The sequence below is a fragment of a genome, unplaced genomic scaffold (assembly GCF_019419815.1).
Source record: "Pyrus x bretschneideri cultivar Hongxiangsu unplaced genomic scaffold, Pyrus_bretschneideri_v1 Contig32, whole genome shotgun sequence".
NCBI classification, from domain to species: domain Eukaryota; kingdom Viridiplantae; phylum Streptophyta; class Magnoliopsida; order Rosales; family Rosaceae; genus Pyrus; species Pyrus x bretschneideri.
In genome coordinates, this window is record NW_025999635.1 from 4,048,102 (window position 1) to 4,074,929 (window position 26,828).

At 37.7% G+C, this 26,828-nt stretch overlaps 6 protein-coding genes and 5 non-coding genes across 11 annotated transcripts; 10 read left to right on the plus strand and 1 right to left on the minus strand.

Moving 5' to 3' along the window:
* The first annotated feature begins 631 nt into the window (after positions 1–631).
* Positions 632–3,541, plus strand: LOC103952775 (glutamate dehydrogenase 2). Its single transcript, XM_009364451.3, has 8 exons — positions 632–1,025; positions 1,156–1,269; positions 1,827–2,123; positions 2,232–2,348; positions 2,436–2,686; positions 2,803–2,878; positions 2,963–3,049; positions 3,145–3,541. Exons 1-8 carry the CDS (start codon positions 918–920, stop codon positions 3,328–3,330), a joined length of 1,236 nt encoding a protein of 411 aa, XP_009362726.1. The 5' UTR covers positions 632–917; the 3' UTR covers positions 3,331–3,541.
* Positions 3,542–3,667: 126 nt separating this feature from the next.
* LOC103952843 (light-harvesting complex-like protein 3 isotype 1, chloroplastic) lies at positions 3,668–5,196 on the plus strand. The gene is made up of 3 exons (XM_048590478.1): positions 3,668–4,414; positions 4,526–4,663; positions 4,804–5,196. The coding sequence occupies exons 1-3, from the start codon at positions 4,060–4,062 to the stop codon at positions 5,037–5,039; spliced, it is 729 nt and encodes a 242-aa protein (XP_048446435.1). The 5' UTR covers positions 3,668–4,059; the 3' UTR covers positions 5,040–5,196.
* Positions 5,197–6,149: 953 nt separating this feature from the next.
* LOC103952774 (U6 snRNA phosphodiesterase 1) lies at positions 6,150–8,422 on the plus strand. Its single transcript, XM_009364450.3, has 6 exons — positions 6,150–6,371; positions 6,467–6,559; positions 6,648–6,897; positions 7,019–7,115; positions 7,923–7,988; positions 8,098–8,422. The coding sequence occupies exons 1-6, from the start codon at positions 6,218–6,220 to the stop codon at positions 8,293–8,295; spliced, it is 858 nt and encodes a 285-aa protein (XP_009362725.2). The 5' UTR covers positions 6,150–6,217; the 3' UTR covers positions 8,296–8,422.
* Positions 8,423–9,231: 809 nt separating this feature from the next.
* On the minus strand, positions 9,232–12,043 carry LOC103952773 (protein ORANGE, chloroplastic). The gene is made up of 8 exons (XM_009364449.3): positions 11,780–12,043; positions 11,366–11,480; positions 11,116–11,226; positions 10,883–10,969; positions 10,578–10,654; positions 10,156–10,283; positions 9,769–9,905; positions 9,232–9,499 (listed from the first exon to the last, which is right to left on the minus strand). Exons 1-8 carry the CDS (start codon positions 12,004–12,006, stop codon positions 9,422–9,424), a joined length of 960 nt encoding a protein of 319 aa, XP_009362724.2. The 5' UTR covers positions 12,007–12,043; the 3' UTR covers positions 9,232–9,421.
* A 2,968-nt stretch (positions 12,044–15,011) lies between these two features.
* Positions 15,012–15,107, plus strand: LOC125480280. The gene has a single exon (XR_007260658.1). It is a non-coding gene; the product is annotated as a small nucleolar RNA SNORD34 (small nucleolar RNA).
* A 3,051-nt stretch (positions 15,108–18,158) lies between these two features.
* LOC103952772 (cytochrome P450 77A3-like) lies at positions 18,159–20,080 on the plus strand. Its single transcript, XM_009364448.3, has one exon. The coding sequence runs from the start codon at positions 18,295–18,297 to the stop codon at positions 19,909–19,911; it is 1,617 nt and encodes a 538-aa protein (XP_009362723.3). The 5' UTR covers positions 18,159–18,294; the 3' UTR covers positions 19,912–20,080.
* Positions 20,081–21,619: 1,539 nt separating this feature from the next.
* LOC125480282 lies at positions 21,620–21,727 on the plus strand. Its single transcript, XR_007260660.1, has one exon. It is a non-coding gene; the product is annotated as a small nucleolar RNA Z107/R87 (small nucleolar RNA).
* Positions 21,728–21,869: 142 nt separating this feature from the next.
* LOC125480279 lies at positions 21,870–21,968 on the plus strand. Its single transcript, XR_007260657.1, has one exon. It is a non-coding gene; the product is annotated as a small nucleolar RNA R30/Z108 (small nucleolar RNA).
* Positions 21,969–22,074: 106 nt separating this feature from the next.
* On the plus strand, positions 22,075–22,163 carry LOC125480283. Its single transcript, XR_007260661.1, has one exon. It is a non-coding gene; the product is annotated as a small nucleolar RNA snoR31 (small nucleolar RNA).
* Positions 22,164–22,225: 62 nt separating this feature from the next.
* Positions 22,226–22,322, plus strand: LOC125480281. The gene has a single exon (XR_007260659.1). It is a non-coding gene; the product is annotated as a small nucleolar RNA snoR31/Z110/Z27 (small nucleolar RNA).
* Positions 22,323–25,897: 3,575 nt separating this feature from the next.
* Positions 25,898–26,515, plus strand: LOC103952771 (glycine-rich cell wall structural protein 2-like). Its single transcript, XM_048590374.1, has one exon. The coding sequence runs from the start codon at positions 25,952–25,954 to the stop codon at positions 26,375–26,377; it is 426 nt and encodes a 141-aa protein (XP_048446331.1). The 5' UTR covers positions 25,898–25,951; the 3' UTR covers positions 26,378–26,515.
* The last annotated feature ends 313 nt before the right edge of the window (positions 26,516–26,828 follow it).

Below are 26,828 nucleotides of genomic sequence, written 5' to 3' on the forward strand. Positions count from 1 at the left end.
TTAGAGGGGCTCCATGTTTGTAACCGTTGGATAAAATTTCAACTGCCTGATGAGTTTGGTCAGGAGGATCCTCACCCTTTGCTTAGGAGAGGATACTGATCCATACGGTCACCTTCCATTTCAATCAAGGATCATCTCCAGATCCTTTTTACCAAATTCTTTAATCCGGACTCTTTAAATTTGATTCAACGGCTAAAAATAAGAATCTCCTTTAAAAGTTATAATAGTTTTAACTATTGAATCAAATTTCAAGGATTCAAATTAAAGAATTTGATGGATTTGGTAGAAAAGTCCGAGGACGATTCCTTTCCTTCCAATCATCTCTCTCCACGTCATCACCAAAACGCGGCGAAACGCGGTCCAAACTAGTAGCCTAGCGCGCGGCGTCTCGATGAGGTTGTTTTCCACCAGGCAAAATTTCATTGGCCGTCACCCATCTCCCTCCCATTGCACATAATTTCACCTGCTGGCTTTCCTTGACTGCTCACTACATTGACGGTTGTGCCCTTCATCTCATAACTCACCAAGCATCAGATCCGAGTGGCTTTTTCGTAAATCACCACTGTTCTTGTTAGCTATTTGCTTGACCAAGCTCTTCAATCTTATCCCTATAAATCCTCATTAGTGTATCCATCTAAGCATACACACAGCACTAATCCCTCTCTCTCTCTCTCTAAAATCAGTGGCAGCTCTGCCTTCATTTTATACTCCTCCTTCCCTATATATACTCACCAACCACTTCACCCTTTGCCCAACTCGCAGTCTTCGTTTTTGACTGGCTCACTTACCCCATTTCACCATTTTTACCGCAACCCAAGTTACTTTCCTACAAATTTGGAGTTTTTCTGGTGCTTTGAGCATTTCCCATCACATCATTTTTTCTGGGTTTTCTCTGTTTTCGAGTTTGATCGGCAGCCATGAACGCCCTCGCCGCAACAAGCCGCAATTTCAAAAACGCCGCGCGCATTCTCGGACTCGATGCGAAGATTGAGAAGAGTCTCTTGATCCCCTTCAGAGAGATCAAGGTTGTTCATCAGCTGCTTTTTCTGTCTTTTTTTGTTTTTTTTTTTGTTTAGAGTAAATGTTTTGATTAATTTCTGTTTGTTTCTTGAGAAAGTTCTGAACTTTGTGTGTATATGTGTGTGTGTTGATTAGGTGGAGTGCACAATTCCTAAGGACGATGGAAGTTTGGTGTCGTACGTTGGATTCAGAGTGCAACATGATAATGCACGTGGACCAATGAAGGGAGGGATCAGATATCATCCTGAGGTGACGATGATGTCTTAATTTGGTTTTTGTATTTTGTTTTTGTTGTTTTTTCTTGATCCATTTTTTTCTGTTCGACAAGATGTCATTTGGGTTTTGGGGTTCTCTGTCTAGATCCAGTGATTGATTGTTTTTTGGAGATAAAGCTGAATACTTTTATCATCATATTCCAGAAAAAGGCCAGGAGGGAAGGAATGATCGTTAAAGATATTAGCTTTTCGGTCCAAGTAGCGAGGGAGGGGTGGGGTAACGTGTTAGGATTATGATACGTTCAGGGTTCGATTCTCTTCAGTAATGAAAAAAAGGAGTTGAACTTTGTTTCTGAAATTTTGGGTACTAATCGAACTGGTATAATTAATTAGAGAATAGATTTGCATAAATATGTTAAGAACAAGTGTAATGATGCATTTGCGTTACCTGTAATTGTGTTTTTGGCTTCTAATTGGTTTGGCTAACCTGTTCATATGCAATCACACAAGAAAACATCGGTATAGATTAGCGAAATGTATGTTCTGTTGGTGAATTCTGTATTGAATTTGTTGTTGGTTTGTTTCTTAAAGGTTGATCCGGATGAAGTGAATGCCCTGGCTCAGCTGATGACCTGGAAGACTGCTGTGGCAGACATTCCATATGGTGGAGCCAAGGGTGGAATTGGATGCACCCCCAGGGACTTAAGTATGAGCGAGTTGGAGCGTCTGACTCGCGTCTTCACTCAGAAAATCCATGATCTCATTGGAATTCATACTGATGTTCCCGCACCCGATATGGGCACTAATGCACAGACCATGGCATGGATTTTGGATGAGTACTCCAAATTTCATGGTCACTCACCAGCTGTTGTCACTGGAAAGCCCATAGTAAGTATTCGACACTGAGAAAATTAAGCTGAAAATCGGTTTCCTAGAATTGGATCAAATATATGTCACTGGAACTGCCTAAGTTTTCTCGTGTATTTGGGATTTTAGGATCTTGGAGGATCACTAGGTAGGGAGGCTGCAACTGGTCGCGGTGTTGTTTTTGGAACAGAAGCTTTACTTGCAGAATATGGGAAGTCATGCAAGGGCTTGACTTTTGTTATTCAGGTATGTATGCACGTTTGATGCTGTCATGTTTGTTAAGAAGTTTCGGTAATGATGTAAACAAGTTGAGTTTTGGGTAAACTTTTATAGGGTTTCGGAAACGTGGGATCCTGGGCAGCAAAGCTTATACATGAGAAAGGTGGTAAGGTCATTGCTGTAAGTGACATTAGTGGTGCAGTTAAGAACCCGAATGGGCTTGATATCATTGAGTTGGTTAAGCACAAGGAGAGCACTGGGAGTTTGTTAAATTTCAGTGGCGGAGATAACATGGATCCTAATGAGATACTTATACACGAATGCGATGTTCTCATCCCTTCTGCTTTAGGTGGAGTTCTGAACAGGTTTGAGCTTTTTCCGACAACATCACTGCCTTTCATTGTTTCTTGTACAATGTTGCATATATTGGCTGCATAATCACTGTCATAGATTAATTTGTTCTAATCATCTTATTGTAAAGGGAAAATGCTTCATCTGTGAGAGCAAAATTCATTGTTGAGGCAGCAAATCACCCTACCGATCCAGAAGCTGATGAGGTACTAGTTACCTTTTCATTCTTCCGGGATTTTGAATACGGAAAAAGATAGTTCCAGTTCTGAGATGATTTTTTATTGATGCAGATTTTATCCAAGAAAGGGATTATCATACTGCCAGACATATACGCAAATGCTGGTGGTGTGACTGTTAGCTACTTTGAGTGGGTTCAGGTGACTGACAGGACTTTAGCTCGATTTTTCTAAGTTGCATTTGAATATTAGAGACATAATTTTAACATGCTGAAATTCGACTTATTTTGTTGCAGAACATTCAAGGGTTTATGTGGGAGGAAGAGAAAGTGAATAACGAGCTTCAGAGGTACATGACTCGGGCGTTTCATAACATCAAGAGCATGTGCAAGACCTATGATTGTAATCTCAGAATGGGTGCCTTCACATTGGGTGTAAACCGGGTTGCACGCGCCACCAACTTAAGGGGTTGGGAAGCATAAGGAGCTTCTTCTGTTAGCCTGTTGCATTTCCTTTTTTCCCCCTTTACATATATAGTCATAGTTGAAGAAGGCAGATTTGAAGCCATTCTTAGTTAACCTCCAAATTTCTCGGCTCTTTTGTTTCGGCAGTAACTGTTTGCATTCAGAATTTGTATTTGATTAGAGGGATTGATTTATTAAGGAAAAAAAACTCTGATTTTTCTTGTTCCAATGTGTCTTAATGATAAAATTGCTAGTTTCTGTTATTATACTCCTATCAGTAGTGCTTATGGTAAATAGTTCCATGTGATATTTAATCTCGAGAAGAGATTTGAGCGCATTTTTCTTTCCCTGCACGCCCTTGTTTATTTCTAATATTTGGATTGAATTAGATCAAAGAAGAATTAATGGACAAAAGTACACATAAGTGTGCAAGCAAAGGGGTGTGCGGAAATTATTTCCCCTGTCCAAGGAGTGATTTCTTTGACAGTCATTTTTGGCAATTTTTACTTGTTCTTCAAAGTGCACGGGGTTAAAGCAGATGCAGCAAAAAGGCTGCCCATAACTTTACTGACAAAAATAGGAGAGGGAGGATAAGCTTTCAAATTTCAAAGCATGGGCTTTCCTCCCCACTTTCTGCAATTCTATCTACAATTTCATTTGCAAAAGGGGAAGAAATCAAGAAGCTGAAGAACCAAATCAATAAGAACAAAACGAAGAAAAAAAAAAAAAAATCTCTCAGATAGGGCTATGGCTTCAATTGCCATTTCTGCTTCACTGCAAACAGTTTGCAGCTCACATCAAGTCACAAAACAGCCCCAATCGAAACCAGGAGCTCGCTCTTTGGGGACGAAAGAAGCAACGCGTGTTGTTGCTCTGAATGTGGAAGCAAACAGTTTGAACGTATCTGCACAAGAGGAATCTGCTTTACGCATCGAAAAACGCAAGGCAGAGGATGCTGCTGACTCCAAATCAAAGGATGGTCTCGGGGGCGCAGAGTTGTCCGCTGTGAAATTCAGGGATGAGAGGTGGAAGAATGGGACATGGGATCTGAATATGTTTTCTAAAAATGGCAAGATGGATTGGGATGGCATCATTCTAGCAGGTTTGTAATTTATTCAGTTTGAGTTGTAATTTTTCTGTGCTTCTGTTCGATTTAATCCAAATATAAAATTCGATTAGAATGTCGTTGATTTTTTATGTGTTGGCACTGCAGAAGCAAAAAGGAGGAAGTTCCTTGAGCTTCACCCGGAAGCATCTATAAACGATGACCCGGTAGTGTTTAGGAGCTCCATCATACCATGGTGGGCATGGATGATGAGATCTTATCTCCCGGAGGCTGAGCTGATCAACGGTTGTTTCCGATCACCCATCACTTCACACACTCACACTTCTCTGTTATTAGAATTACATATCTCTTGCTGCACGCATTGCTTTATCAAACGTCACATGAACTTATACACCCAATTTCAATTTTTGTTGCTTTGTAATTAGGTCGAGCGGCAATGGTGGGATTCTTCATGGCATATGTTGTAGATGCCTTAACGGGGCTCGGGGTTGTGGGGCAAACTGGAAACTTCATCTGCAAGGCAGGGTTTTTCGTGACAGTCATTGCTATAATACTCATTAGGCGAACACAAGATCTCGGAAACCTTAGGAAGCTCGCCGATGAAGCTACCTTCTACGACAAGCAATGGCAAGCTTCGTATCAAACTGGAAAAAAGATATAAATCTGCCTTCCAAAAGAAAATTTGTATTATCTTAATTAGAAGCGATTCTGCTTATCCATTTATATGTTTTTTTAGTTCCTGTGCATTTTATGGACATACGATGACACGATCGAATCATCTTTCACTTAAAATATTAGGTCCAAATAGGTATAACTTATTCTACTCTTTCCTATCTTTATTTTGATATATTATGGGTCGAATTTGATTAAGAAACGATTGAGTTACGAAGCTTTGAAAATTGCCCAAAGAGTTTTTAACTGAAGGACCAAAATGATGGATGGTAGACAACTCACTCTGCAATTAGATTTGTTGTAAGAGTAAACTATCAATTTTCCCTTAAACTTTCACTTAGCTTTCGATTTCGTTACTAAACTTTTTAATTGGAAAATGAAGAACTTAAACTTTTTTTATTTTTTTTGCCGATTTCCTCCTACCGTTAGTTTTTTTTATAGATTTCATCCAAATTAACGTTAACTCTTATCATGTGCACACTGCGTGACTCTCCTATGGATATCAATTATTTTAAAGACTACCATCAAATGTTGTGCACATGCTTCCATTTAACATAAATTTAGATGGAAATAATGAAAAGCTAACATCAGGGGGAAATCGCCCAAAAAAATTAGTTTTAGTCCTTAATTTTCCAATTGAAAGGTTTATGAAGGAAATCGAAAGATAAGTAAACGTTCAAAGGAAAAATCGACAATTTATTCTTCGATGTAGATACCAAATTAGATTAACTCATTAAGTAGTTTAGCCCACCTTTTCTACCCCTTTTCATGTAAATTTGTGGTTGAAAAAAAAAAAAAAAAAACTGTCGGCAAGTAGACTGTAGAAGGCTGGAGATAATGGTTCACCCAATAACACTTTCAAATTGTGATTTTTTTTTTTAATTTTAATAAATGATAGATTTTGTTAGATTAATTATTGAATGGTTCAAACATCTATTATTATGCAAAGACTTAACATATTTTCATTAGTACATTACAAATTTTTTTAAACGTTCAAAACATAGAATGGTACATGATATGTCATTATATAAATAAACGAACATTAAGAAAATAAACTTTTTCCACGTATTTAATAACAGATGATGTCGTGTTCCGGCACACTAAATTTATAGTACTTGCCCAAGTTAATAGCACGACGAACTGGTTCACTTTTTGCGCGAGAGAGAAATGGAGGCCCTGATCGCCTCGTACGGAAACTCATCGTCGTCGGCCTCAAACTCCAAGTCACCGGTTCCACCTCCAGATCTGAACAACTCTCAAAACCCGGCCCCAGCTCTGCCTCCGCCACCTCTACCACTTCGCGAAAGCGCCAATTCCTTGGGTAACCTCCAATTCCCATCAACTTTCTCTCTTTTTTTACTTTCTATTGAGACAGCTTTTCATCAAGTTGCCAACCAAGTGTTTGGTCCTCTGAAGGATTTCTGGACTTGTCACTAAGCGATCGGCCGAGCAGAGTCAGGAACTTCCCTCACGTCAAAGGGAACTACGTAGTATATGTATACATCCCAGGTAATCAAATTCTCAAAATTTCAGCTCGATTAGCAAAAATGCGATCGCTTTGCAGTTAGATTTTGCTTGTTCAATTGTGTACTTTCAGTTTATATACCGCCAGCACCGAGGAAAGAGATGGCCTTGTTTTTGAACAAGCTAGCTTCTCTGGTACCTGGTCTCCATGCCGTTGACGTTAACGTCCCGCTTGACGATCTGCGGAATGACAAGCACAAGCTCGAACAAGTTGCTTTAGGTAGAAAATTGCATATAAGTCTCGGAAGAACTGTCCCGGTTCGGGTGAACCAGATTGATTCCTTGGTGACAATGCTGCGGCAGAAGCTTCAAATTCAGAGGCGGTATATGGTTACATTTACATGAACTTTAGTACTGTATTTAACACAGCGCTGCAAGCCTGCAACTTTTTGGTACCCGATTGTTGATTTTTGGTTTTCAATACATTTTATTGTGGTGAAACAGATATTGGATTGATTTTAGCAAATGGGAAGTTTTTGTTAACGATGATCAGACCCGGACCTTTGTGTCGATAGAAGTCATTGCTGCTGGGTTAGCTGAGGTATGATTTAGTAACTGTCTAATTTCATGGGTTTTGAAACTTCGATATCTGCTTATTAGCTTACGGATTGTTCAGTGCTAGATAGACTTGTAACACGAAAAGTGAAAATGGACAAGAATGTCTGATATATTCATGGTTCTCATGCTGGTTGGTCCGGCATAAATTATGCGTCAAATTATTTTGTGGGAGTAAGCCTTCACTATATGCAATGTAACATAAGAAAACTAAAACCATAGTTAGCTATAGCTTCTAGTCAAATTTAGTTTAGTGGAAGGTCTGTTGGGACGAGCAACAAAAGGTAACAAAATATTGAGGGATCTGATTCACCTGATATGCTGGAGGAGTAAAAGAAGAGAACTAGTAAAGGCTTGTAACGAGTTGGGCTACTCTGCATATTGCCAATTGGTTTTACGGTGGAAGACTTGGAACCCCAACTTTCTTCAGGGTATCAGAGCAGGTTGGCCCACATGTAAAGACCAACGGTCACACGTGCTTTACGTCACCCAATTTGTATTGTCCACGTGTTTGGCTTGAAAAAAATTCACCATGTTAGGGGGTATGTGAGGATGTGAAGGTAAAAGAGTCTCACATCTGTGAAAGAAGAAACCTAACAAGGGCTTATAAGGAGTTAGACGACTCCCTATATTGCCATTTGGTTTAGTGGAACCCCAACTTCCTTCAATAACATGATTTCTCGAAGCATACTTGTTTTTCGTATTAATACATGCTTGAGTTAGGTTTCATTGTCAAATCACTGCCGTCGCAGTGCTATAAGTCTGAGAGGTTCTCAATTTCTATTGATTTCAGATAACAAAGCAGATTCAAGCTGTCAATGAGGTGTATAAGCTTCACAATCTTCCTGAATTTTACAAGGTTAGCATTTTTGTGCTTTACCGATCTCAAGCAATAATTGGAGCAAATGAATGTGCATTAATATTACTCAGAAAAACTAATTCACTTCATGGGGTGTCGTTCATTGCAGGTTCCGCGCCCTCATATATCGGTAGCTTGGGCATTGGGTGACCTAAGCAATCCCCTGAAGAAAGTGTTTGAAGGAGAAAGAAGAAGATCTGCAGTTGGAAAATCATTACAGAAAAGTATTTTTACCAGTAAATTCAACGGCATCGAATGTAGGGTTGGGAATAAAATACACAAAATATGCAAATTTTCTGAAGAATAATGTAATTGTTAAGTTGTTAACTATAGAGTGAAATATGTGTGAAAATATTGCAGAGTGGTGAATATGTATGAAACGTTGTACTTCCAAGTACTACTCGTTTTTGTATACGATTTTAGCTTCACCTCTACCTGCTGAGATTCTTTGCTGGTATGGTTAACGACCTCCCCCCAATGGCCATTCGACGATGTATTGGTTGTAGATTCTCGCGTCCTTGAGGCGAAGAGTGACATTACTGATCCTCCCTGAAAGAAAAATTCTCTTCCACCACCAGGTATGCCTCTCTGTCGATAGTGGAGGCGTTGGCATTGAGATCGCTTGTAATTTTGTCGGTGGCGATAAATCTCCTGCATGTTGCGGAGAGCAATGGAGCCACCACCAAGCCTTACAGGCCAGAACAACGTGTTGGAGTCGTTGATTGTGGAGTCATCCGGGTCAGCTAAAAATCCAGTTATTCTTGGTGTGCCGTCAAAATTAACCTGTGGAGATGAACTTTATGCGGAGGCTGCCGTCGGCGTTGGTGAGACTTGGTTCCCCTTCCCCACCGTTGGATCTTCAAGGTCAATGGATTCAAATAGCAGGCGCGGGTGTTGGTCGATCAGGCGGGGTGCTGAGGTAGTATGTAGCTAACGTTATGGCCCTTGGACGCCACACCCAATCCATGACCATGAACACATCCCAGGCCAGGTGAGGACAGACAATGCAGGTCTTGGAACATACGCACTATTGGCCATCACCACTTCGAACTTTGCGGAATGGCTCCCGGCCTCCGCTCCAGTGAATTTGAGAAACCCCTGGAGCTGGCGGGCCATCCAAATCTTCATCGTCTGTGTAGCGCAAGTATTTGGTGTTTAGGTAGGCTTGATTTCACCACCACAAATCCTGGCGAAATTGGCATTTTCACTCTCTTCGAGCAACAAAAGGAAAAAGGGGAAGATGTTGCACAAGGGAAGAAACCTTTCAATTTATTAAGATGTCTAGCCTTTTTCCTGAACAATTGATGTATATACAAGTTCTTGGTTACATAACGACTCAGAAGACGATGTATGTATTGCATTGCATCAAAAGAGAGGAGAAAAATAAAAAGTTTCTAAGTGGTAGGGCAACAACAAATTATGGCTTTGCACTTCTAATCGAAGGGATCAATCCGAGGGTCGTGTTCACTTGCCATCGCCATTCCAGTGCAAAGGCATGTAGGACACATTACCTGCCAAATTACAGACACAATGTAAGAAATAGTTGACATTTAGAAATCACCCCTCAAAAATTTGCTACCAAATTATCCTAAACTTCATTTCCAGTGCGCTTTTTTTCTTCCAAAATGTTTTTCGCATGCCCAACAAACACAAGTATCATTCACCAAACATGCGAGTCAGCAATTCCAAGTTATACAATGAGCCAAGTACAACTAAGTGGCAGGCAAGAAGAGAAATTTAGTATGCAATAAACATTCAATGACATTTTTATATGTCTAACCTTTCCCGCTCCTGAGCAGTTCGAACATCTTTCGGTTTTAGGCAGTGAGAGGGGCTGACTTCTGCCATCAACTGTTGATACTGGTTCAGTAAGAACAAGGGTTCCAGTGCTTGAGCAGCGAGCACAAGCAAGATATCCTGCATAAGTATCGAATACACTGATCAAGAATATAGAGAAGGTAGACCAGACAATAACAGGTAGCGAATTCAAAGCAATTAACCGTAATGGACATATTCTGGCTCAAGATGCAACCCTAGATTTAGTAGATTCATTTGGTCCAACCCAAGTAGTTGACATACGAAGCCAATACAAACATCTCCATCTTATATATTTAAAGGTATTGCAAAACATATAACTAAAAGTGAGAAATATAGGACAATATCATACCAGTTCCAACACAATATTTGCATCTTTTTTGCTCCTGCTGTTTCACATTGTTTATTTCAACTACCATCAATGCTGAGATCACTCCGACTGCTCCTCCTGAGAACGACGCCACAATGGGATCAACTTGGCTGCAGTTTGAAAGCATAGCAGGTCAATAAGCGAAACTGGTAATAGCATAGTATCAACATCATTTAGCTGCTTCATGTCAAGATAGATGACGTCCTACATTTTTCCAATGTGTAAAACTTGAGGATTGTCATAAAATTTGACTATATCGGTTCCCAAAAGTAAAATTTACTACTTTTGGTTCCTACATAGGAACTATTGAATTAAAAGATTCATATCAAGATAGATTATACAAAATTTCAAAACAATAATTACTAGAGAACAGGAGGGTTAAAAGCCCGAAACACAAGCCATACCTCAACTGCAACGGCAGATGCATATTTACTATAAAATCTTTGTATGATGTGCCTCCTATCCCCAGCTTCAACTCCAGCTGGAAGATGTAAAGATATTTGTAGGCAAAGAGTTAGAAACATAACTGAATCCAAACTATACTTATTTGATATGTTTCCTTATTTTTCGACTTGCAAATTCAGAAACATATTCTCAAACCAGTAAAAGAAAATCAGAAAACGTTGGCCAGCATACTCTTCGAGACAAAACGTAATGTTTATGAATAACTGTTAAAACTAATTACAAAGTTAAAGCATAAAGAACTTACAGAGGGTGATATGAGGCCACCGAAAAGTATAAACCCCGCAATAATTGAATAACAGACAGCATAATACTGCTTAAGGTTGTCTGAACTCTGCAAGCAATACATTCACAATTTTCATATGAATCAACAAAAGGCTATATAAAAATGTCGGGGAAATGAAATAGCCAAGGTTACTGAAACGGTGAAACCTTTATTAACCATGAACATACATGTCTTCATAGGAGCAAGCAGCTTACCAGGGGAGGCAAAAATGGAATGAAAGACGGAAAACTAGGAAGTTCGTTTTCTTGATCTAACGTTCCAAGCTCTGCGCTTTTAATCCTTTGTTGTATCCGCAGCCTGCGAACCTACAAAGATTGAAGCTTATAAGGCAACCAACATACTCACAATTTGACAAAGCACATTTCTGGCAAGAAAAATTATAACGAGTCTGTCTGAAATGGCAATCATATGCAACACATGCTAAGACGAAGAAAGTGGGCTCACCTCTTCCATATGCAAGAAAATCTTGTTTCGTCGGCTTCGAATATTATCTTTGATCTCCTGCAACTCCATTTTGGCAAAGTCCTGCACCATTTCAGGCCCCTCTATAATACAAAATCTGCATAATTAAGCATGTAAAATAAGATCGAATAAGTAACAAGCTTTTGACCAAAAACTAAAAAAAATAAAAATTACAGGCTGCAAAGCAATCGGTATCATGGTTGGGGTTAATTAAGATCAACAGCAAATCAATCACATGGGTTTTTCACAGAAAGTTACAAACTTTTGTAGACCAGTAAACTGTCTGTAATCAGATAAATTTCAAAGTGCAAAGTAACAAACCAAATCTTGGAACTTTGAATTTCCACTTTCTGTTAATTTCCTAGAGAGCAAGAGTGAGAGTGAGGGAGAGAGTACCCGGCAGGGTTTGTATCGGCGGCGGGATTAGGATCAGAGTCGACAGAAGGACCGAAAGAGGAGGAGTCGGGGTCGGACGCCATCGCCATGGATCTCCATTTGGAGCTGCTTGTTGATTTGGGGCTTCTTGCGTAGCTGAATCCGGAGCAGCTAGAGCTATGCAATTTGTACGCGCAGTACCGATTTAGCGGGAAGGAAACGGCCAAAAGTCGGCCGGAACAGAGCATCTCTCTCTGTCTCTGTAAAACACCAGATAGCAGAGCTCTCTGTTTATCTGAAAAATTGCGATCATACAAATGGAGACGATCACGAAAGCAAATCTTGAAACACTGTTAATGTGCGGAACACTTGTCAATTACCTAACACTAGGGGAGAGAGATGGCGCGATCGGCAAAAGAATAAATAATGGAGGGAAGTGGGTGATTCTTGTTTCTCTCTGCCTTTTTAATTTATTACTATTTTTTTTAGAAAACATAATTTTTAGTGGATCTGGTGTCGTTAGATTCGAGTTAGTGTTCATGCGTGTAGGACGCTTCGGTGCATGTCAAAACATTATATGTTATTGATCAATCCGATAATCCCACTAATAACGTTATTTGAGATATTGTTCAAAAAATCTTCATCTTGTGCCGTTTAGATTTCGTTGAAGTGCTAGGTGGTTGGTCATTACTCGAATTATTTCTTAGGTGTTTGAAAATTTAAAAACGATGCTTAGACTTAGTTAAGCGTCTGCCTAGACATGCCTAGACATTTGCTTAGGTCACCTAGACATCCACCTAGGTCGTCTAAACTCACGATTCTCATTTATATAGAAAAATCGACAACGCTCATTTTGTTTGGATTTCATTTTTGTTTAATAAATTGTAAGAGATTTGTTGAATTTGGATAAACACTCATTATATGCTTGTTCCCCATATTTTCAAAATATTCATTTTATTTTGTAATTTTATGTATCCCCAATCAATTTTGTATTTTTAAATATAAATAAGCACTTATTTGTACGATATATAATATATTTAATTAAATTAGTCTAGTCTGCCTAAGAACCCGGCTAGTTGTCTAGGTACTAGATCCCAACTCACTCCCTAACTACAGTTTAATGTTTTTTAAATACTTGATTTGAGAGTGTTACTTGTCTCGTGCAAACAATTGTACGTTCTACTTAAATTAAAAAATCATGAATCGAAATGATACGTGGTCATTCATGTATGGTGTGACTCAATTTTAACGAGTGACTCAATTTTAATGAGTGACTCAATTTTCATTTCTTATTATGCGTCCAAAATTATACAAATTCTTTGCATTTAAATTCCAAGAGATATCCCAACCGAGCAAAAAGTGGAACTCTTTACATACCATTTGCTCTCTCATGTTTTTAGCACACTATTTTATAGTATTGGTACATAAATTAGCATTAAACTATATCAGAACGTCTGTAGATAATCTCATTTTAAGAAAATTCTTCTAGCCTCTCTTATTCTAAACAAGAAAGGAAGTGACAAAACATGAGAAATCAATCATTTTCGTTATCTAATAGTGTCTCTATTTTTCTCTGGTGTTGGGTGTATCGTGTAACAAAATGAAAATGACTATCACCATGGATCCATGGTTTTATTCTCATATCCATTAAATGTGGATAAATAGAAAAAAGAGATATTTGTAATTTTCTTTTTTATTCTTTTCTTGTTGTTGACATATTTATAATTAAATTAGTCCAATATTTCATGACCATGGAATATTGTTTGGTCTAAAATGCAATTCCATAAATGTTGTCTTCATCCTAGTCTTTTTCTGACTTCTGAGACCTTGGATTCGACATGGAATTAATATAAATCGGTTACAAACGCCAAAAAAGTCTCATCAACATTTGAAACATCGACGAAAGGCATTTAAAAAAAAAGAAAACTAATGAAAATAATATGAAAATTTTGAGTTTTAATGATAAGGATAAAATAAAAAGTAAAGTGAATATTATCAGAATTGACTTTTTAGTATTAAAATGTGGTTTTTCGTTAAAGTGAAAAGTAGCGATAGCTTTTCGTTGAACTTTCCTTCAAAAAACCAATGAGATGCCATTGTTTTTTTTTTTTGAACTAACGAAATTATCTATATGAGGAGGGGTTGACTAAGTATCACTATATTCTAGCAATAATATAGTTCAAATATGTCTTTGAAGAGAATCGAATCTAAAACTTCTCACCAAGGCAATAACTTGGTGGTGTTTGGTGACTGGATTTGAAATTGAACTTTGGGTAAGGTACCATGTTTTGTGTTTTAAGTTTCGAGTCTCCAGTTAATAATTTATGATGTTCAAACAATTGCCACATCTGCTGAGAGAATTTATTAATTCTGAACTTAATTTGAAATTTATGTTTTAATTTAGAGATGACTCTAACAATCAACTATCGACAATTATTTCTCTTTGTATTAATCCGTCTAGCTATCATAGCGCGCACATAAACAATGTTTTACTAGATGTCTGGACAATTGATGTGCCTCATCGCATTTTACAAAGAATCATCTAGCTCTAGGTCAAACTCCCCAGGCGATTACACTTTTTTTGGTCTAGGGTTCGACTCTTGGATTCGAGTCATGGGCATGGGTTGCAATTCTATAGTCTTAGGTTTGAGTACCTATTAAGTTCATCTTACCTACTTAATGAATGTACATTACATTTTTTATTTTGTATCACGACACAATTAGTCACACAACGAGACAGATAGAAAGAACTAGTGAAAACCAAGTTCTTGAGTACATCGCTCATGTCTTCGGATTCAGCATGTCGGGTCGGGTTCTGCCGTTCATACTCAGTTATACATGTCACAAGCCTCACATTTGATAATCAAATCCATCATATTTTATCCAACGGCGGCAAGTGACGACCCCAAAATTGCGGCTACGCTCCCTTTTGTTTAACAAAACCTAGCAAAAGCTCCCCCTATAAATACCATCACATCCGCCGGAGGAGCCACCAAATGCTCCTTTCTCTTCACTTTCACACACTAATCCTCTCACAGAGACGTTAGGGAATCCAGTTGCTTCTCCATTCCCGAAATCTTTCCTTGTCCATATTTTTACAACATCGCCTCTGTTTTTTTTATTTATTTACTTAATAATTTGAGCAATTTCATTTATCCCTGCTATGCATATTTCAGATAATCAGCTTGTATTTTATCAAAAAAAATCAAAGTCTATGGGGGTTTTTTTTTTTGAAAAAAAATAAATTGTTAGATGAGGCCGGTGATGATTTATACATATTTTGCCTACATTGCTTGATTATCTCATGTTGTTGAGATAGTGATAAAACTCAAATGTATCTGAGGCCGGCCTTCCTCTCCCTGGGAAGAAGAACAACCTTTTATTTTTTTGTTATTTTAATTTTGGGTTAAATGTGATACACTTGTATTAAAATATACAAAATCCAATTATTTTCATAAAAATAAATAAATAAATGGTTAAGAAGAGCTGCAATGAGCTACACCTGATGGATTGTTAAAGTTGAGAAAATAAAATTGTTTAAAAACTCTTTATGTTGCGCACATATTGGATAATGGTGATGTTATTCATACTTTTTTTTTTTTTTACTTTTCATATACCCATTTTAATTTTTGTTCATTTGATTAAATGAATTAAAAAATATTAAAGAACAAAAATTAATAAGGAGTGTATAGAAAGTAAAAATAAGAACCACCCATTGGACAAACAAACAATGGGTGAACTACGAACATATAGAAAAGAATTTTTTACAAGATTTTTTACCGCGAATGGATAGAGATCTCAGTTATATAATAAAAGTTGGATAGATGAAGTGAAAGAGTGCATTGGATGTATTGACCTACGGAAACCATTAAAATTCAAAGAAAATTTTTGTAGGATGGTAATAAGGCCAACAATACTTGTGGCACACAATGTTGGGTCAAGCATCAATACATGCAAAAAAATAAATTGTAGTAGATATGAGAATGCTTTGTTAGATGTGTGGGCTCACGAGAAAAGATATGAAAAGAACTAGAATATCCAAGATAATGTAGGAGTAGCGCAGTTGATGATAAGATGAGAAAAAATTGGTTAAGCTAATTTGGGCACGTGAACCGAATACTATAGATGCTTCGTTAGAATATGCGATTATGAGACAGAGAATCAGGCAAAAGTGGTAGAGGGAAACCTATGAGTACTTTGAAAGAGATTTTAAAAATAGATATGGAATATTTGGAGCTAACAAATGAGAAATTTTTCAATGTGACCAGTACACAAGATGGTCCATCATGTGTCATTATACAAATGGTGAGATATGTGTGCTAAAAAGTTAATAACTTAAAAAATAAAATCTAACACGATGGCGTTCTAAAATTCACAAAAACAACCCTACTTAATGAAGTAATGCTTTGTTATTGTCGTATACTGAATATAACTTGAAATTGCCTCAAAGAATTGTAATGTGTTTTAAAAACATGCAATCACCATCCTCGTTACCAACTTGAATATCCCATCGTTTCGTCTCTATCATTCACAGATTTGATGCTTCTCCTGGTTCAAACCACAATTCTCTTATACATGATTGTACTTTTTTTTTTTTTAATAAATGAATGATTATTTTAAAAGAAAACCAAAAGAAGCAACAAACAACAAGAAGGCAGTAAAGGCCAAGTTAAAAACCAAAAAACACATAATGCTGTAAACAACAGCAGCAACCTAACAACAACCAGTAACAAAGGGAGAACAACAACATAGGAATTCTCCATTCTTAAAAAATAGGCACATTGGCAGTAGAGAGCGGAATCTGCAAAGAACATAACCACAAATGTATAGAGTTCACAATGATTTTAAGACAACAATGGAGTTGAGGTGCCCATTTTTGAATCTCCGGTTGGTTAGCTCTCTTATGCACATTTGAATTTGAATTATTATGTCAGATGTAGGGCGTTAAGACCATTAATTTTTTTCAGAGCAGGCATGATCGCAGTTGTTACACTTCTTACTAACTCAACATTTACACAAACTAATAGCAAGAATTTTAAAGTACTAGGACTAGTGCAGCGGTAGTTGATGAAAATATATAAATATATACAGGATTAAAGATATGGTGACACACTTTTATCACATCTTCGCACACATTTTATAAGATTCACTTTGTAATGTATTTTAACGATTCAAACTAGTCTATATTTTAATGCATTTTAAGGCCTCATTTGCGTGGGTAACTAATATATTACAAGGCTACACCCATATGAATGTTTAACAGAGGAGCACACTTATCTTAAACACACTAACAAATTGATTGATATCATTGCATCCCATAAATATGTTTGTCCAAGAATGATGAAGCTTTGTTCATTCTTTGAGATTACCATTTCATTTACTTTGCATTTTTGGATAGTCTTTTACTTCGTTAATTTTTTATTTCCTACAATTGTCATCACAACCAACAAACAAGTCAGAGGATAAATAATATTAGGACTAGACTATAAATAGGCAGTCTATCCTATGCATTGCAGTTACCTATCTAACGGATTTTATCAAGTAGTTAGAAGGCATATATGAAGAGCAACTCCAACCTTCAAAGGGATAGCACCCAAGTCATTCATAGAGACTCACTGGAGTTCAAAAGGTCAGCTAACCCCCTTGCCGCTAAGTTGGTCCACCCCTGCCTAGGCTATATATGTTTTGATGAAAGATTTTCAAGTCCCAAAGAATTGAGCTCAAATTATTAAGGAATAAATTAACTAAATTAGATAAGAGAAATTAAAAATATCTTTCATGAGCATTACAAAGGGATATGAGAGAAATTTACAAATTCCTTACTTGTGACTTGTAATCCCTCACTCAAACATAACCAATTACATAGTGTTTTATGGAATTAACAGGTTATCCACGCAAGAAGTTGACTGGACTTTGAACTAAGAGAAAATTTTTATTATGTCCGGAATATAGATGATATACCACATGTTATTTTATAATCGATAGAAATTTTCATTTTTTTAAATTATTAAATTTTTAATACAAATATCTCATTAATTATATAATAATATATGATATACCATCCTATTTCTGATGCATTAAAAAGTCACTGCCGAACAAAAGTTAAATTAGCACATTACCAAGTTATGGCTGTTTCACCAGCCCACAGCTAATCAAATTCATTGCTCTGTCAGTAAAACAAGCCATTTGCAGAAGAAAACGTGACTCTGTTGCTCTGTCAGTAAAACAAGCCATTTGCAGAAGAAAACGTGACTCTGTTTTGACCAGTTGAAGAGCAAGCAGGTTGCAAAAGATGAGTAGGTGAATAAATAAATATTCTAACATTAATGCTTTTATAATGTAAAGTTAAATTACCCATATATTAGGGTTAACAAGATAGATCATATCCATAGCTTTCAAGTCCACGCATCTCTCTATATATAGTACTCAGCCAGCAACTTCATCACCTTAATCATTTCTCTCTCTTTTTGCTTTTAAATTTGTATTGGTTACAGAGAGAGAAGTTGGTAAGCTAAGCTAAGGTTATAATATTATCCATGGAGGAGGTGATGATGGACGTCGTTCTGGTGTCTTTGGGGCTTATCTTTTTCCTGCTATGGTGGCGCTACTGCAGGTCAGTTGTTGGTGGCGGGCCTAAGAACCTGCCGCCTGGACCGCCAGGATGGCCGATAGTGGGAAACCTAATCCAAGTCATCCTCCAACGTCGGCACTTCATCTACGTCGTCCGCGACTTGCGTGCAAAGTACGGACCAATCTTCACCATGCAGATGGGGCAGCGGACTCTCATAATCGTCACCAGCTCCGACCTCATCCACGAGGCCCTCGTCCAGAGAGGTCCCGAGTTCGCGTCCCGCCCTGCTGACTCCCCCATCCGCCTCCTGTTCAGCGTCGGAAAGTGTGCCATCAACTCTGCAGAGTACGGTCCTTTCTGGCGTACCTTGCGGAGAAACTTCGTCACCGAGCTGATCAACCCGGCGAGGATAAGGCAGTGTAGCTGGATCAGAAACTGGGCTATCAAATCCCACATGGACAGGCTGATAAAATCCGACGATGGCATCGTCCATGTGATGAGCGAGTGCCGGCTCACCATCTGTAGTATCCTCATATGCTTGTGCTTTGGGGCGAAGATCTCCGATGAGAAGATAAAGACGATCGAGAGCGTGTTGAAAGACGTTATGATGATGACAACTCCAAAGCTCCCCGATTTCCTGCCGGTGCTGACTCCTTTGTTTCGCCGGCAGGTCAGGGAAGCGAAGGAGCTGAGGAGGAGGCAGTTGGAGTGTTTGGTTCCACTCGTTAGAGACAGAAAAGCATTTGTTCTTCAAAGTGATAATGTTGAGGATGAAAAAGTTAATAAGATAATGGTGAGTCCAAAGGGTGCTGCTTACATTGACTCCTTGTTTGAGCTGGAGGTGCCTGTAAGAGGGAAAGACCGCGGACGCAGGCGGTTGGAAGAGGAGGAGCTCGTGACGCTAGTCTCCGAAGTCATCAATGCTGGTACGGATACGAGTGCTACGGCAATAGAGTGGGCTTTGCTTCATTTGGTGACGGACCAAAAAATTCAAGAGAAGCTCTACAAGGAAATCGTTGATTGTGTAGGGACAGATCGCAGTCCCTACACAAATGAACAAAAGCCGCACGAAGAGGTGATCACTGAGAGTGACGTGGAAAAAATGAGCTACCTTTCCGCGGTGGTGAAAGAAACATTCCGGCGGCACCCCCCGAGCCACTTCGTCCTGTCACACGCAGCCTTGGAGAACACGGAGCTCGGCGGATACACTGTGCCCGCAGATGCGAGCGTGGAGTTTTACACTGCATGGGTGACTGAAGATCCCGATATGTGGGAGGACCCGGGTGAGTTCCGACCGGAGAGGTTCTTAGAGGGAGGAGACGGGGTTGACGTGGATGTGACCGGGACCAAAGGGGTGAAGATGGTGCCGTTTGGCGCTGGCAGGCGGATCTGCCCCGCGTGGACGTTAGGGACTTTGCATATCAACTTGCTGCTTGCTCGGATGGTGCATGCTTTTAAATGGTTGCCGGTTCCAGATGCGCCGCCGGACCCGACTGAGACATTTGCTTTTACAGTTGTCATGAAGAACCCTCTCAAGGCCATCATTGTGCCTAGGTCGTTCATGTCATCCACCAAGATCTAATGTTTCAAGACCAGGATTAATTAGCTTGGTTTATATTAATTAATTATAGTTATTATAAGGCAGGGTTGTTTACTTTAGTTTATTCATAATTATGCTCTAAATTTATGAGAAAAAACTGTACAAGTTGGAATTATAAGGACTGTAAGACAAATGTGATTGATACGATGAATTTGTATTCTTATTAATATTTAAATCGTATGTTTTCTTGTTTCTGATAAAAAGTAAACAAAATCCTATGTTTTCTTTTGCTCTTGCAAGCTAAACAGTGAGGAGAAAACCTCAGTAGATTCAGAGCACTTTTAAGTTGTAACAGTGTTGTCTCTCGATCACTTGCTTTGTCTTTTAGAAACTAGGATAATGTTAGGAAAATTAAAATTTTAAACAAAATTTTGTAAATTAAATGATATAGAAGTTGATGATTAAAGTATGACTTAAGCATTGATACTCGTACTCATTCATATTGGTAACACATCATTTAGTTTACAAATTTAGTTTCTTTAACATTATCCTTAGAAACTATAGTTGCTTAGCATTTACTGGTAACAAAGTTACTTTGTGAATTTGGTAGTGCAATGAAATAGGAATATTGAGAGGAATGAATCGAACGTGGAACTTTGAATGCATGAGTTTATGTGTTTATTTAACAAAGTTACATGTTATTTTCGGCAAAGAAATAGAAAGTATAAAAAAGGGGTAAAGTATGAATACCAACCATATATATATATATATATATATATTTTTTTTTTGGACAAACTAAGTTACTTTTTCATTAAACAAAGAGACTAGTATAAGGAAACTAAAGCCCAAAAGGCATCACACAACTGAAATACAAGCCTAGCAAAAAAAAATAAATACAACACAAAGCCCAAAAGGCATAGCTGAAAAACAACAGAAACCCTAAAATTAAGGAGGAAATCAGCAGCCACCACCAAATTTGACGCACCTCCATCGGAAGGTCACCACCACCAAAAAACAAACCACAGAGAGCAACTGGCTCAACGAAAAATAGGGGTGAGCGAGCCACCAGTGCAGTGAGTGTTGTTGATCCAGTTGCTCTTTGTGGTTCCTTTTTTGGTGGTGGTGGCCTTCCGATGGAGGCGCGTCAGATTTGGTGGTGGTTGCTGGTTTCCTCTTTAATTTTAGCGTTTATGTTGTTTTTCAGCCATGCCTTTTGAGCTTTGTGTTGTATTTACTTTTTCTTGTTGGGCTTGTATTTCCAACCAAATAGTTTGAGTGATTGTAAATCAGACTCGACCTTTTAGTAATCAAGTGCAAGGAGCCAAGCCGAAAAAAAGTTGAGATTCACACTATAAAACTGTGCCAATCCAAGAGGTTTAAAAGTTCTTAAAAGGGATGCAAACATTATATTCAGCACATTACGTATTTTTGACATTATTTGGAAAAAAAATCTATTAAATTTTTTTACATGATCAAAAAGTTGGAAAAACATACTAACGAAACATAAAAGTCCGGGAAAGAAATGGTGGCCCATTAAAGCCCATTTGTTTTTCAAAACGATAACTGTTGGATTCGGCTGATAATATAGGCCCGTTGAAATCCCCGTGTTTCCCTCAAAACCCTAGCTCTCTCTTTCCCTATAAAACGATGGCGAACGCCCGCTTTCCAGTCAACCCAGCAACGCCTCCAGCGCCATTATTTTAGTAGAAATCCAATTTATGTTAGCTAAAGTTTATGAGATAGAGAAAGAGATTGGCGGTGATGACCCAATGAAATTCAAGCTCAACAGACCGGATTGTAGGCCTTCTCTTTTCAAGAGAAGGTTTGCGTGTCGACAACCCCGCTGAACTGAGCCTTCTCTTTCTCATTTCTTTTTTTTTTTTCTCTATTTTATTTCCTGGAAAATTTTATGATTTGGTCGTTTTTTATTTGTATTTTATTTGTTTTCGATTGTTTTTTAATTTAAATTAATTTAATTTTGGTGGGAAAGTGAAGGAAAGGGGGACTGCTATGAGGATACCAAGCTCCCTCTTCTGATTAAGGTTGAGGAAACTTGCCGGCAGAATCGAACCTAATAATTATCAGCCACCACTGAGTATTTCTCCCCTTTTTCCCACCTTAATTATTATTTTTTCTTTTTTTTTTTATCAAAGTTTTGATCTTTTTATTTATTTATAATAATTGTGAATTTAGTTGTGGGAATGATGGATTGGGATGAAGCAATCAAATTATCCAACACTTGATCTGAGATATGTGTTATCGAGTGATGCTAACTGATATACTTCTGAATCTGAATTATTAATTTAGATTGGTTTATATTATATTTGTGATTGTTTTGATGGTTTATAAATAAAAATTCATCAGGTGATGAAAAATGGAATAATCTTAGGACACCTTCCTACACGGCAATGATCTTGCTGTGGATGAGAACAGCTTTCCATTCTGATGATGATTTGTTATTTAAATCTTGAAGAAAATTTTAAAAGAAAACTAATGACAAATGATTGGAAATTTTGAGTTGTAACGAGCAAAATAAACGGTAAAGGGAATAGTATCAGGATTGATTTTTTAGTATAAAAATGTGATTTTTCGTTAAAATAAACATAAATAGTATCGTGAGTTTTTCGTTAACTTCTAATTTTAAATTCATTCGTTTGTTTGTTTGTTTGTTTACTATTTAAACTCATATGACAAGTTTAATCAATTTTAAAACATAATACAAAATATTTGACATTTATTTCCTATTTTTACCATACTAATGTAGAAGGCTATCTCCAAATAATTAGATATTGTTTTGAGTTTGAATTTTGTGTATTGTGGGCCGTTAGATGTCAGGGTCGCATCTTATGACAGTGAAATTTATCCGTTAGGTTGATTGCTGCAAAAATTGATGGAATAATAAAATTTTTGAAACTGGCCACTTAGTACGGTATTTTATTTATTTATTTATAAGTGATAAATTTTAAGTTTATTTTTGCTAAATACGAATTTGAATTATATTATTATTTGTCTATTGTGAAACTAAATTCATCTTCTGTTTTTAGTGTAGATAATATTATTTGTTCAAATTTTTTTTTTTTTTTTTTGGAAATTGAGAGACTTTCATGCTTTTACTAGAAATTGCGATTATAGGATGGGGACGGAAGATATGAAAAGTGATTTTAAGAAAAGATGTAGTGCTTGGAATTAACGAAAAATTTGACGCAAAATCAGGTTCAATTGTGTTTGAAAATTCATACAACCGACTTTACTTGTTTTTTTGTAGAGACTTTCATGTTGGAATTGGATCCTCTCTTGAGCTCAAGGAGAGGATTCTCCTGATCAAGGATTTTGGACCGTTGGATTTTCATCTAACGGTTATAATTATTATAATTTTAAAAGAACTTTCTATTATAATAATTATAGCCGATGGATAAAAATTCATCGGTTCAAGATCCTTGCCCAGGAGGATCCTCTCATTGGGCTCAGGAGAGGATCTAATTCCTTTCATGCTAATGGTTCACCGAAGGCATTAATGCAAGGAAGAAAATTTATTACATAGTTAAACAACCAGTGTGACGTCACTTATTAGTGGCATTGTAACATGCGTGCATCTGTCCCGTAAAAAAATGTTAGAGAGATTAAATTTGAAAATTAAATAATTTGTCATTAATAAAATAAGCACGTAATAAATCAATCATTAACTTTTCTAAGTATACAAATTTATTTTCTCTGGTATTACCTGTCCCATAAAATTGCTCGATTTCTTAATGGATTGAGACTCTGGGACGACACCCGTTTCACCCAAGTCCTTCTCTTGGACTGGGCTTCGAGGCCATCAGCTTCTCAATGATTCTTCTTTTGGGCTGCTATCAATTGTGTCTTCTCTTGAAGTGGGCATGTGCATCAGATAAAAATTGCTCAAACACCGCTATGTTCTGAATTAAAAATACTACTTTTATCATGTATTTGTATCATTATTTGTATATGAGACAAAAATTGCTCGAACTCTAGTCCATTCTGGATTCTGGCAATACTTTCACTTATGGATGTGTCCGTTTTACGGTGGCCCAAAGTTGACAGTCGCTTAATCTATTTGTTGAAACTTGCCATATTGTGCTACTAATTCACATTCAATGATGTAACATAAGTGGATGAAATTAATGTTTAATATTTCAGTGAAATAGAGTTATGAAATAGATATTTATGTATACAAGACAAGCGTTCTGTAACATCACGTCACGGTGTATCTGTAGTGCAAAGAAATGAAAAGTATTAACTGTGCTTATGGTGCGGTATGTGGATCACTAGGCCCATTTGGTCCTTGACGAATGTGGCACAGTGGGGACGTCCCCACAGTAACCCGTATAGCCAACTAAACCCTAATACGAGTACATTCCAGAGAAATCCAACCTATCGGGTAACACATTTTTTCCAACTGTCTATATATATATATTTATGATAGTCTAAAGTATGAGATATTTTGAATTTTTAACCATCAAATCTTAAATTTTGTGTTCATTTTGACCAAAGATTGAATGAATAAAAAGCCTAAAGTATTTGATATTCTGAAACATCAAGGAAAATCTCATACTTCCAATTATATATCTAATTTCCTCATTGAGTTTAACATTTGCTGCAATCCTTTTTTCCCAGATTCTCCAAACAAAGTTGAATGTGGTCCAATAATTGTACGCGTTACTGTATAGGCTAAAGATATTTTCAGTGTAGTGCACCCTCTGATTCTCATTAGAAACTCGAGAACCATTGATCTGACGTACACGTGTCATGATTAAGACACTCTCTTTGAGAAGGATCCGGACGAGTTGAATCTTCAACGTCATCCCAAATGACTCAAACCTCAGAAGGTGGAGGTTAGACAGAGTTAGATGTGGCATGGGAGCCACTACACCATAAATAAGAAGAGAGGCCAAATGTCCCTTTAGCTTCTCCCAACTTAAAGCAAATTGCAATAATTGTTATCAAGGTTCTAAAAAGCGTTAAACGCTAGTCAGATTGCGGGCAAGGATCTAGCTAGTCCCTAGGGGTTTAGATGGAGGCTTAGGTGAGCTAGGCATGCGCCTAGGTGGATCTAGGCAGACACCTAGACATGTCTATAAGTTCTTTCTTAATTTTCAAACACATAGGGATTAATTCGGATAATGATAGCCGCTTAACGCCTAGGTAGGGTCTAAGCGGTGCTAGACGATATTTTTTAAAGAGTAATGTTATTCATACTATATTTTTGTATTACATTTTCATACCACCTTAGGTAGTATTTGATGTGGACAGCCACATCATTTGAATTAATCAGATTTTTAAATTTACTTGATTATTTAATAAACTAATAATTAAGAAAAACTAGTTAATTAAATGATAATTGTGGTATACGAGGAGTCTTTCTCCTTCATTTTGTTGGGTTTTGCAAATTTTTCAAATGATGTGGCTGTCGACATCAGATGTCACCTAAGGTGGTATAGAAATGCGGTATAAAAATATGGTATGAATATCAGTGGTGTTGTTGGTTTGCATGCTTACGTAGCCAGGTATCCCCATTTTCCAACATAAAACTGATATACTCATCGAACTTAATATATTCTCTAATACATATGAGCATAACATACAATAATACAGATACACTTATGAAACAATGTGTCAACAAGTCAATTTTATGTATCGAAATGGTTTTATTTTCTCTACTCTTACATTTTTCTATTTCACGAGAAACCGAAAGGGTACTCCACTATGATGATCATCACACATGTTGTCATTGTAACATGATAGTGCATGATCAACTTGAACAACAGCTACCGAATTATTTCTGCCTCCTTGAATCAGTTGTAGGGTTATTCATTGGAAATGCGGTGGTGGGAATTATAATCTGTCCTTGTAGTGCTTTTTTGATGGGTAAAATTATCCCATATGCCGACCTTGGAGCCACATAATTGTCTGACTTATTTGAAATCGAGTGTTAAATAATGTCACGGGAGTGCAAGTGCGTGCCATTGTGCACATCACATCAAACTCCATTATAAATACCCACTTACCTGCATGCAGAAAAACCTATCTCACATACACCAGAACTCACACAACCTAACCTAAAATGCAGCTCAACTTTTTTCACTTCACGCTCTTCCTTTTTCTTTTGATCGCTGCTGCTTCTTGTTCTAGGGAAATGTCAAGGAAGAACGAGGAGACCCCAAGTAGCGGTAGCGGTTCGGCACACGGGCCGAACTGGGGATATAATTGGGGGTGGAGTGCGACCCCGAGTGGGGGATCGGGTTATGGGTCGGGATCCGGGAGGTCACCAACTGGATTTGGTAGGGGGTACGGTTATGGGTTTGGTTCTGGGGGAGGACATGGCTCTGGGTCAGGCTATGGGTCCGGGGGTGGTGGAGCTCATGGCGGAGGCTATGGGTCTGGGGGTGGCGGAGCTCATGGTGGCAGCTATGGGTCTGGGGGTGGTTATGGAAGTTCGGGCGGTGGTGGTGGGGCTGGTGGCGGTGGAGGGACAAACAACCACGGCTGATGAGATAATTGGCTGAGAGTTAGGGTTTCATGAACCCCAGGCCAGTTTGAAGTGTGTACTATATGATAAGCATATTATGTAACTTGCCAGAGATACATGCATATAAGCTTTTAATAAATTTTACGCGACTTTGACAAATAATATTAGCATTGCTTGTATATTTATTATTTCGTGTAGTAGTTTATCGTTTGATGTGTTGCCATCTCTCTCTGGCTTATGGTTTTAATTTAGTAGATAACAACGTGAGTTTGTAAAACGTTTGCATCACAACCCTAATCATCAGTTCTATCTAGTTTCAATATATTGATATTTCTCTTCTCAATATTAAAAGAACGTTTCAAGTTTGACTCATTTATTTTTCATATACTTCGTGTTAAATCTTCTTTTACATAACAGTGCTTGTTAGGATCAGGGTGGTGGGTGGGAAAAAAACGTAGATGACTTGTATGAG